This window comes from Bidens hawaiensis, unplaced genomic scaffold (genome assembly GCF_021521415.1).
Source record: "Bidens hawaiensis isolate Kalapana, Puna unplaced genomic scaffold, B.hawaiensis_p1.1 tig00002572_1, whole genome shotgun sequence".
Lineage (NCBI taxonomy): Eukaryota > Viridiplantae > Streptophyta > Magnoliopsida > Asterales > Asteraceae > Bidens > Bidens hawaiensis.
The window spans coordinates 3084146-3096397 of NW_027491140.1; the positions used below are offsets into that span (position 1 = coordinate 3084146).

Here is a 12252-nt window from a genome sequence, read left to right on the forward strand (position 1 = left end):
TATCATCGATTTGTGCTTGCTTATTGTTGGTGCGGTTTTAGAGATTACATAATGAACGGGTCAGATGGGTTGTGTAACGAGTTAATAAGGTCGTAACTTGTAATAATTATGCAAGGTTCAGCTGTATTGATCCCTAAACATACTCCCCCCCCCCCCTCCTTTTTTTTAAATCAAGTGAATTTTATTTTATACGTTTAACTTGTTAAAATTTTCAAAATTGTAAGTAAACGAGTTGAAATCACACCGGTTTGACACTGAACCAGTTGGTGCAACATTTCGTTTCGTGATGTATGTAATTTGAAAATTTTACCAATAAAATAGATTTATGACTTGTAGCTAAATGGATGTACCCATGGTAAGAACTATTGTAATAATTTGTGGAAATGAGGTAAAGAGTTCAAGGGCGAAAGCTAATTATACTTCTAGAAATGCATAAAAGAGTAAAAATTAAAAAGCAAAATACTAAATTTAAAATTTACACATTTCATCTCTGAAATCCAAAACTAAACTTTTTAAAAAATTTAACGGGTTAGCCTATTTGTTTTTGTGTCTTGTTTGTTTCGGTGTTTCGGTCATGCCAGGAATTGCTAAGCACAATGTAACAAAGTAAAACCTAGTAAATGAGAGTTATTACCACACTTGCTCTTAATATGATAACTAGTTAAAATATTTATATAGATATTTAAAAAATAAGTTAAAACTATGATTATGAAATAATTACATAACTTAAATCATCACTATGAAGGACTTTGAGTTCGTTAAAGATGATTATGAACGTTGTTTATACCGCTATATTGTAACTTTAGTAGCATAATTGGTCTTGTATGTAGATGACATACTCTTCATAAGAAACATCCCATGATTACAAGCTCGAAAGTTTTGAATACATTATTTTTCTTAATGAAAGACCATGGTAACATGTTTTGGCTTTATAAACCTATGCCAAAGTACACAAAATGAGAACTCTTAACAATGGTGTTGCTAGCTCGGCGAGTTCAAAACAAGAGTGTCGTACCACTACATAAGTTTGAGTAGTCGGGAGAGGTAAAATGATGTGGATTGTGGTGATAAGAGGGTTAGAGTGTAATGGTGGATGCGAATGTTTGTAACTCTGGCATCTATAGTAATAATAATGCCTTACTTAAGCGAAAGAGCCTATGTCACCACTGGGCAGATCCATATCGTTGTTCAATCTTTCTTATGTGTGGATATTAGAAGATGACTATGTGTGTGGATATTAAAAGAATCAACATATCACTTAATGCTAAGTTGTCACCACCTTGTGTGTCGATTTGAGAAGTATTAAAGGCTGATGCAAATTACCGATGACTAATTGTAGCGCATCTAAGAAGTATTAAAGGAATCGAAAGCTTACTCGTTTCTTCGTATCAAGAATAGTGCAAAGATACATCTATGTCTCTACGAGAGTGGAATGATTGGTGTAATTTCAATATTTGCTTTTAATTATCTCTTGTGCTTATGCCATTCTAGCTACGGCTAATATTATAAAATTTCTCGCAAGCATGTTATGCAATGTATATAGAATACTCCTGACTAATCGATTGATAATTGTGTAAATGACATATTTCTTGTACTTACACTACTATAAAACCAAGGCGTCAACAACATTAGTCCATTACCTTATAAATTTAAACATCAATTCATTTAAGTGCAGTTTATATGAACATGTCATGTTAAGGGATCATACGCTAATGTTTTAATGGATGATTGGAGGAGTCTCCCTCTTCTTATTTGTTCTAGCTTCTACTCTTCTAGATTGAGAGAGAAGTTGTATATACAGTTATATATTCAATACAATTCCCTTCATTTTTTGACTAGGATTCGGGACCAAGCAGACAAATTTAAAGGTTTAGATTGAGAGACAAGTTGATATATAAAGCTAACCCAAATCCCTTCATTTGTTGACTAGCCTAGGATTCGGGACCAAGCATAACACCTTTGTATTACTAAAAACACTGTTTTTCACTACTGAAGACTGAGAATCAGATAAAGTATTTATATATTTTGTTTGTAATTTTATTTTCAAATTATTCATTACGTCATTAGATTCTTAAATCCGGTCCGACCAGTACACTAGTAAGGTAATCGATTTGATATTTGGCGTGGTTCTAAAAACATTTTGATAAATTATCAAGCTAGAAATGTTAAAAAGGAGGGACTATTTTATAATCATCTTTTAAATTGTTTGTGAGAATATAAATACTCAATACATTGTAAAATAATAAATATTCATTTGATTATTGTCATATGTTTATACCGTTTTTATTTTCTACACATGGACTTTTTTTTGACAATAAAAGTCTAGGTTGCCGATGTTTAACAGTCTCATGCCGGTTTGAACCATAAAAATCAAGCTTGCACATGTTTAATAACAACAGTAATAATTAGGTATGGTTGTTACATCTAACTCGTCTAATAAACAGGTGGGGTCGTGTTTGAACGTGTTCAAGTTGACATGTTTAACTCGTTTAATTAAACAGGTTGATTTGCCAACAAGTTTACTACCCATGTTTAACTCGTATAATAACTAAGTTGTAAACAAAATTGGTAGAGTTATAAATGGAATGTAGCAACTTTATAAACAAGGAATGTAGCAACTCTATCAATGATATTTATTTAATTTAATTTTAAAAGGTCGTACTACTTGTCGACCCATTTCATTTTAGTATGACGAAGACGACTTGTTAATTAAATAGATTAGAAATGTCAACTCAAATACAATCTTTTTGTTAAGAGAGTTAGAATAATCTAATTAAAAAACAAGTATTTTCTTATTAGATTTATTTGTTATATCAAAGCCACGTTTTTGATCCAGCTTAATTCTGTTCATAAGGTACAAAGGTTGATGAAGGCTTCAGTAAGGTGAGGGTTCGTTGATGAAGGTACATCCTTCGGAATATGCTATTTACTATTTAGAGGTTCACCTCTCCCCACCCTCATCATTGAAGAGTCACGCATCATCTATTAACAAAGTTTGAATCCACTTGCTAAGAATTAATGTTCATTCTTTTCGGTTGAAGATATTTTTTCATTTTCTTAATAAATTTATTTTGGTACATTTTTCTAATAGATAGCTCTAATACATTTTTATCGAGAACTAAGTTGCACCTAATACAAAATAAGTGAAATTCATATCGAAATGTATTTAAAATAACCGAATTGAGTTTTAATTATCCAATTTATGACTCATTGACCATGAATAATTCATACCGCCATAATAACGATTCGCAATTTTAACTATTATCATTATTGTCATGAGCAGTTCCACCCCTAACAAATAATTTACTGCTTTTTATTTAAATCAGGATATTTCAAACTGTTTTGAAACATCATAAATGAAAGTTAAGGGGGAAAAGGTTATTTGTTTGTGAAACTTTGCATGTGTTATTACATCTTTTTTTTAATGACTAATTAAAAAAAATTTTATTAAACAAAATATAAGATAGTGTTTGGTATGAAGTAATGATAGGTGGAATGGAATGAATCATTTCAAATGAATGAAATAAAACAAGTTTGGTTGTCATTCATCAATGGAAAAAATCATTCCTAAGTAATGCAATTCTATCTATATATAGCATTTTTGATTCCTTAGTAAAAGGTGGTTTTTCTTTTATTCCTTCAAGAAATGAAATGAAAAATAATCAACAATTATTATTATTATTACTTTATCATCATCATCATTATTATTTTATTATAATATATAAGTATTATTAAATTATAATAATTATTATTATATTTTTATTATTATATCGTGTCATGTTATTATTAACGATAAAAATATTATGTATGTATAGTTTACTATTTAATAAAAAAATAATAACAGAGTTATGATTCATTTCATTTCTACGTGGTAACCAAGCAAGACAATGAAATGGTAATGATTCATTTCATTCTTTTTTCCATTTCATTCTGTTGTTCATTCCATTCCTCTGTTCATTTCATTACCCTATACCAAACAGACCTTAAGTGTCGACCTAGCAGGTTGCTAGTTCAACAAAGTTACACCATAGTCATAATATAATTATAACCAATTCACTTTAGCACCTCTCTCTAACAGCTTGCCTATATCAAATACACTTCACCTCTCCTAAGTAATGCTGGAACGTCCTGATCAATGATGCACCCATAAGTAGCTCAACGCTTTAACTTCACCCCATACATTATTCACATTGGCCGTCTTTCGTTTAAATACCACCTCATTTCTTGTTGTTCAAAAGTTATAATTTAAAAATAAAAACATCCTTATCCTTATACTGATAAACAAAAATGTTGTTGTGCCAAATGGTACCTATTTGACCCATTTTTTGCCACTTGGCAAAAATCATTTAACCACCTTAATTGGTTTTCAAAGTAATAAATACTCGACAAGTTTAGATTAAAATATTATAAATAATGTCTTCTCTTGAAAATTGTTTTTCTTTTATTTTTTTATTTTTCATTTTTTTTCAAATATGTTTTATTTTATTTACAGGTTCTTAATTTGAAATTAAAAACTATTACTGTTTTCTTAAACTACCTTTGTTATAAAAGTATTATTAAATACAAAATTAATATTAATTTTCATGGTTTTAACATCTTTGCTTTTGAGTTTACTAACATTTTTTCCCCGTAATATTTAATCTTAACAAAAAGAAACGTTTCTTAATGATGTCGTTTTATAATATTTGTTTTAAAATTTTAATATAACATTCCATTGTTTTTTACAATTTAATGACTTATACAAGATAATAGTCTTAATAATTTCAGATTAAAAAAAATGAATGCTTTAAATTGTATATTTAATCTTATTTTTAATTTAAACTATAAACTATATTTAACACTCTAATTCTTGAAATCATTTATGATTTTTAAAATCTTTCACTTTCTGGCTATAATTATAACTTCTATTATATTCCATAACAACAACAACATACTCAAAAGCTTATAAGCTAATTTGTATATAATTATCCTATATTTTTTTTATTAAAATTGGTTTATTTCACATAAAAAACAAATGTTTAAATGTTATAAGTTTTGGACAACCATCCGACAACGGTAATTTTCATTATCAGTCACGCGATGTTACATGCTTATATGCATCAAATCTAGACAAGTATCTCTCAGGAAAAATACATGTGAATATGACCTAAATATCTGACGGTCACTACTATCCAAAACCTATAACGGTTTCATGTTTGTTTAGGATGTTTTGTTGCTTTGAAAAAGTGAAATCAAATTATCTGACGGTCGCTACCATCCAAAAACCTATAATGGTTTCATGTTGTTTAGGGTGTTTGCTGATTTGAAAAAGTTAAGCTGTTTTGTATATTTAAGATAATGTTTTTAAGTTTTAAAGTACTTTTTCAGTTTTTGTGGATTAGTATTGTTTTAAACTCTTAGTATCCGGTGTTTTGGTTGTCTTTGTTTTAAACTCTTTCAATCTATAATGCTTTATAATATAATGCATTTATTTTAAACTTTATGTATTATTTATTTAAGCATTTGTATGAGTTGTATCAATTTTTTTAAACACTATTCTTTTTAAAGATATAAACCCTATATCAAATTAATATTAGTACTGTGTTATCAGTAAGAAAAGTTGATTAAACAAATTTTAAACATTATATACAAGGACAGTTTTTAGAGATTTATGTCGCACTTTCTAGATTAAAACTAGAGATGGAGTCAGTCTTCTAATATTCGATGAAAAGGACAACTACAAATGTCGTATATATATGAATAAATTTTTAGAGATTAATGAAAATTTACCATTTCATTTCTTTCTCTTTTTTTATTTTATGAAAATTTTATTTTGTTCAATGTTGTAATATATATTCATATTCGTTCATCTAATACCAAATTAGTATAAGTATTTCATATTTTTTTGTTATTTTGTTAATATAGTTTACCCAACCCGTGTATACACGAGTATTTAACCTAGTTTTAAATAAAGAAAAACATTAACTAGGCACTCCACATAGGATGCCAAATAGATGTCATGTCACTATTTCCTGTTATATTATAACCCATGACCTGTTTTCCTATTATAACCCATGACCCGTAAGGCTTTATAAAATTTTATAAAGTATATTATTGTGTGATACGGGTTTTGAACCCAAGACCTCATGTTTCAAACCAAATATGCTTACTAACTCTACTAAAATGGTAATTATGTTTGATTTCTTGACTTAACATATATAACTGTGATTTCTCTTCAAGTATAAAACCAAAATTATATTTTATTGTTAACATTTTCATAATTCACAATATGACATTGTCTTTTCATATATTTCTTTAACACAACCATTTAAGATTGTTCATCGTTTCTCTCTTTATTTTAACATATAATATGTTTTTATTTATTTTCTTTTATAACAAAACCCTAGTCTTTGTAAATTTAGTTTTTAAATATATATGTGACAACATTTTATTATAAATATCATTTTTATACACACAATACTTAATATAACAATATCGGTATGAATGTTTTATTTGAAATAAATCAAACATCAAGATTTGGTTTTCAACTTAAAATTATAGTGTATAATATATAAAAAACTTAATTAAAAAAGTCATAAATATTATATGAAACAATTGAATTTACGTATTACATATAATAAATTTTTATTTTTATTATATTTTTCACCCGTGTGAAACACGGGCTCTGACCTAGTTTTAAATAAAGAAAAACATTAAAAGAAAAAGTATATGAATATTCAAATCATATGCCATGCTAATCTCAGTCCCCTTTATTGATCAAAATAGGACTTATTTGATTCCTATTAAAACTCTATTTCTACACTATATACACCAACAACCAAAATCAAAGATCAAGGGTTTATCACATCTTTCAATTCTTCAACAACAAAAATTCAATCTTGATCTTACTGTCATATACAATTCTCAAGCTTTTGATCCCACATTCACCATGATCTTCTCTATAAAGCAATCCAATTTCACAATTCCCAAATACACTTCCAAAATCACCGATCACCGGACAATTTCTCCGGCGAAACCATTCTCTTTACCACCTCTTTCCACACCCATATTCAACAAACCCTTGCATGTTTCTTCAATTCAAGCATTTGGGTCATTACCATCTTTAAAAAAACATGATGATCAGAGTGAGAAATCAGTTATTGTTTGTAAGGCATATGAAGCTGATGGTGAATTTGTTGTTGAGAAACCTGAAGCTGCAAAAAGGGTGAAAATTGGGTTTTATTTTGCCACATGGTGGTTCTTGAATGTGATTTTTAATATTTACAATAAGAAGGTGTTGAATGCTTTCCCATACCCTTGGTTGACTTCAACTCTGTCCCTTGCTGCTGGATCAGCCATCATGTTGATCTCTTGGGCTACTAAAGTTGCTGAACCACCCACTACTGATCTTGATTTCTGGAAAGCTTTGTTCCCTGTAAGCAAGTTTTGATCTTTTTAGGGTTTATGACATGGGGTTTTGATTATTTGTGAAGAAGTTGATTTGGGTGCTGTTTATTGTGTTACATTTAGGGTTTGTGACATGGGTTTTTGTTTCTTGGTTATTAGGTTAATCTTTTTATTCTTTAATTGTTAGTTTTTTAAATGTGGTTACTTTATTTGTCTTTTTATGATTTGGGTATGCTCCATTAACTTGTAAATTACTAAAATTTTGGTTATTTATAATTATTTTGATGTTGGGCATGTTGAATGGGCTCATACATTTGTTCCCTGTAAAGCAAGTTTGGTTTTTTTAGGGTTTATGATGTGGGCTATGTTTAATTGTTCATAATTTGATTTGGGTATGTCCTATTGACTTGTAAAATACTAAAAGTTAGGTAATTTATGATTATTTTGATATTTTACAGGTTCATGCTATGGCCTTTTTAGGGTTTATGATCTGGGTTATGTTTAATTGTCCATAATTTGATTTGGTTTTAGTTTATGTATGCTAATCTGAGATGTATGATATTTACTTTAAGTTTTTCTTAAGTTCCTAAATGTGGTTTCTTTTAATTGTTTTTGTGTTTTATAATTAATTGATATATAACAGGTTGCACTGGCACATACAATTGGTCATGTAGCCGCAACTGTAAGCATGTCCAAAGTTGCTGTTTCTTTCACACACATAATCAAAAGTGGGGAGCCTGCTTTTAGTGTGTTGGTTTCAAGATTCATATTAGGAGAATCGTTCCCGATGTCGGTTTACCTGTCTCTTCTACCAATCATTGGTGGTTGCGGTCTTGCCGCCCTTACTGAACTCAATTTCAACATGACCGGTAATTACAGAACTTAAACTATTAAAGTACATACTTTTTTGCTTAAAATATGTACATACCTTTTTTTTTGTCATGTTATAGTCGTTGTACTTCTTTTTGCACGTCTGAGTCATTAAGACTCAAGAGATGGCTTTGTGTACCTTTTGGGTCTTTTTTTCAATTGATAAGTTTAACAGTTTTATATAATATTTAACATTATGTAGAAATCTGGCATTTTTATGCATAAACTTTGCCCTGCACACGAAGTAAACGAACACGAACGAAATGTGTTCGTGTTTGTTTGTTTAACTTTAACCGAACAAATGATCAAACGTGAACAACTAAAAGAACGAAATTTTCTTGTTCGTTTTCGTTCGTTAAGAAAATGAATGTGTTCGTTTATGTTTGTTCATTAACATTAAACGAACGGTTGACGAACATAAACGAACAATGTGTTGGTCCTAAAAAGTTATTAAAGCTATAATAAATGTAATGGGCCTAAAAACTTGAATGAATATATCAACGAAAGTAAACAAGCGCACGTAAACTAACAAACATAAATGAATGTAAATGTAAACGAATACATAAGTGAACGAACGAGACATGTGTTCATGTTTGCTCATTTAAGTAAACGAACATAAACGAACTTCCCGTCAAACTGTTCACTAAACAGTTGGTTTGTTTACTTGTCTCCATAAACTTGACCTTTTCATATAAAGCACTATCAATTTGGACAGCCTATGTTCTTGCATAACAAATGATCCAAACGGGACACAAGGTCATCTTTTAATAACTCAGGCATACAACAAAATAGTGAATAAGACAGGACAAATGAAAAAAGAAACTATTTTACATGAAAATAAATCTTTTTAAAACGAGCTCTAATCTGTTGATGCTTTTTTAGGTTTTATGGGGGCTATGATATCCAATTTGGCGTTTGTGTTTAGAAACATATTTTCTAAAAGAGGCATGAAGGGGAAATCTGTTAGTGGGATGAACTATTATGCTTGTTTATCAATGTTATCACTTTTGATTCTTACACCATTTGCAATAGCTGTTGAAGGCCCAAAATTGTGGGCTGCTGGGTGGCAAAACGCCGTCTCTGAAATCGGGCCCCACTTTATATGGTACCATATGATATCAATCTTCTATTTTTTTGTTACGTTACACTTTAGTTTGCTTAAATGAGATTAGCTTTTGTTGCCTTTAGATCAACAATATTTGGATGCTCTATATGTTTGTTCATTCTTTCATGTTTGTTTTATTTCTTAATAAATGGCTAAAAGACGTTTTTATGTGGTTAATATTTGTGTGTAATAGGTGGGTGGTGGCACAAAGTGTATTCTATCATTTGTACAATCAAGTTTCATATATGTCACTTGATGAAATCTCTCCATTGACATTTAGTATTGGAAATACAATGAAACGTATATCGGTTATTGTTTCATCTATCATCATCTTCCATACTCCGGTTCAACCGATCAATGCGCTTGGAGCTGCAATCGCCATTTTCGGAACTTTCTTGTATTCTCAGGTACCTTCTTGCTTTTATTCTAATTACATTTTACATATGGTTTCTATCTTTCGCATTTTCAACAATCTTAAAAATGAAATTAAAATCGCTAGTTTGATAGTATTTTGGCTCGTTGGATCAGGGTGTCTTTTATCTCTAACTGATCAAACTGGTAAATTTTTAAAAATTACCTAAAAATGTGTTGAACCGGCTGAAAATCACCCCAATTGTATCTTAAAAATACATAAAACCTTGTAAATCGTTTATTAAAATTTAGGCTGTTATTGGCATACTTTGTGAACGGGTTGTTTTGGGTTATGTTTAGTTAAACACATAAATTAAAAGTAGAGTGTTGGTGTCACATTGAAAGTCGCCTGAAGAGTATTTTTTTAATGCATAAAACAAAAGGTTATATTTTTATTTAAATAATATATATTTTTGGTGATCGTATATGACGCTAATTACTGCAAAATGTAAAAATAAGTGTTTTATGCTTATCTGCTAATTTTAAGGTGAAATATGCTGTTTTCAGTAAGCAGTCTCAGATTGTTTCAAACCGATTACAAGCATACCCTTATGGTAAAATATTGTCAAGAACTTGAATTTACAACATAATAAGTAAAGCAATGTTTTATACTAGATGCCATTTCATACCTGAAAACAAAACCTTCAGGCATCTGAAATCCTTTTGTTGTTCCTGGTTCTTGAAAAAGATGAAAGGATCAAAAGATTCATAAATTTTCATCAAAGCGCCTTGAAATACCCGACGCCATGGAGGGAAATTTATGATTTTTTAGATGCTTTTGGCATTTAATTCACACTTTATTTTCAAGAAGTGACTATATATCTCTTTTAGAAGAAATTTGGACAAAAACAAAAGAAATCTTGCTAATAATTCTGCACCACTACAACGCGATAAGGTTAGAGCCTGGGATATGTGTAAGCACATATATGCATCTCTTAGTAAAAAAAAGTATATCAATTCGTCGATTGACCGTTTTTCAATAGAAGTTGCATGTTTGACCAGCCCGGGTCCCCGATCACCCCTGTTTTTTTGCTTTGTAGTGTAAATTACCATGATTTTGTCTGAAAATTTTAATAGGTATTGAGTCCGGACATGCCTAAAATATTGTTCCATGACTTCGGTCACCCCTTTGATTAAGCCCAAGCTTCGCCACTGTTGACCAGAAAAGTCAAATTTTGTATGGGTGGGTTGGGCAACGGTCAAATGGCCAAAAGCATCCATTTACTTGTGTTATCCCTGTCTTTGTGAATTTTTTTTTCTTTTTAATCATTTTACGGCCTTTTTGTGTATTATCTTTTGATATCTTTTTTGTTTGATTTGAAAAGTCGAAGCAGTGAAGATCAAAGATTGAAGATTTAAAAGTTTGTAGGATAAAATCTACATTCATGATTGCAGAACAAGGTGAGATAACAGCTTGTAGATAATAAGAATGGATGAGCATTGATTATTTAGATTTTGTAGAAAGGACTAGACCTTTTTGCCCCCAAGATTGTGGGTGGTAAGAGAATTGAGTTTTGGATTTCTTTTCAATAAACTTGGGCAAATCCGGTATTAGTTATTTTTCATAATGACAGCTTTTGATTATTTGATTAGTGTGCTTACTGCCTTCACACTATGATCCCTGCACCAAAAGATTATATAAGTCTCTTAATGCAGGCCCATTTTACCAGACATGTATGCTAACTACATTCAGTTTTAATTAAAAGTTAGAAACTTGCATTGCAGCACTATTTGACTTTGAAATGGATTTAATTTAAGTTAATTTTGTTTTTGGTTTCAATGCTTGATTAATCACTTAAATTAATCACACCGTTGGAGGTTAGTTTCTGGATAGTTGGAGCATCTCAAATGCATCCCCTTTCAAACGCCTATAAACGTGTCACGCCAGCTGCCAGATCAGATATCACCCGTCCTTCAAACCCCCTTCAATGGGGCGTCCGCCCCTTTTTGTGCTAGTGCCACTGCCACGTCTCCGTCCGCTTCTTAGCAATGCAGGCGCACTTAGAAACATGCTTTCATAAATGTATGATTATAAAATTGGGTTTATACTTAAAATACTAGTTTCTAATAAATAAAACATATTTTGAGTATATCTTGTTATGTCACTTGGCAAGTTTGAATTACCCCATTAATTATGTAACATTTTCTTTTATACACTCAAACCTAACTTATAATTGTATTTCACACTTGTAATTTTAATTCATATAAAAATTTAAAAGGTGAAGCACATTTTACAATATCTGCTATTTCAAACTTTATTTGTAACTTTTTATACAAGTTAGATTAGTGTTGAATTTTCCAACAATAGATACCCTATTAAGATATTGATATCATCAAACCACAAATCCAGATTCAACTTAAAGATTCTTTCTTGCAAGCTAACTCATCCCCCCCCCCTTTTATTATTTTTTTTATTTTTTTTTTGGTTGGGTTGTCCCATCAGGGTTTTATTCATAATTATTTACATCCCCGCGTTACAG

At 30.2% G+C, this 12252-nt stretch overlaps 1 protein-coding gene across 1 annotated transcript; it reads left to right on the forward strand.

The window, feature by feature from the left end:
* Window positions 1-6903: 6903 nt before the first annotated feature.
* LOC143620497 (glucose-6-phosphate/phosphate translocator 2, chloroplastic-like) lies at window positions 6904-10349 on the forward strand. Its single transcript, XM_077092185.1, has 5 exons — window positions 6904-7414; window positions 8030-8255; window positions 9139-9361; window positions 9555-9807; window positions 10260-10349. Exons 1-5 carry the CDS (start codon window positions 6929-6931, stop codon window positions 10347-10349), a joined length of 1278 nt encoding a protein of 425 aa, XP_076948300.1. The 5' UTR covers window positions 6904-6928.
* The last annotated feature ends 1903 nt before the right edge of the window (window positions 10350-12252 follow it).

Bases quoted from the DNA above. Each gene is read 5' to 3' on its own strand.
- LOC143620497 (XM_077092185.1), top strand. From the start codon at position 6,929: ATGATCTTCTCTATAAAGCAATCCAATTTCACAATTCCCAAATACACT. The intron at 9,362-9,554 runs GTACCATATGAT...TGTGTGTAATAG, and splicing joins ATCGGGCCCCACTTTATATG to GTGGGTGGTGGCACAAAGTG. The intron at 9,808-10,259 runs GTTTCTATCTTT...GCTAATTTTAAG, and splicing joins CTAATTACATTTTACATATG to GTGAAATATGCTGTTTTCAG.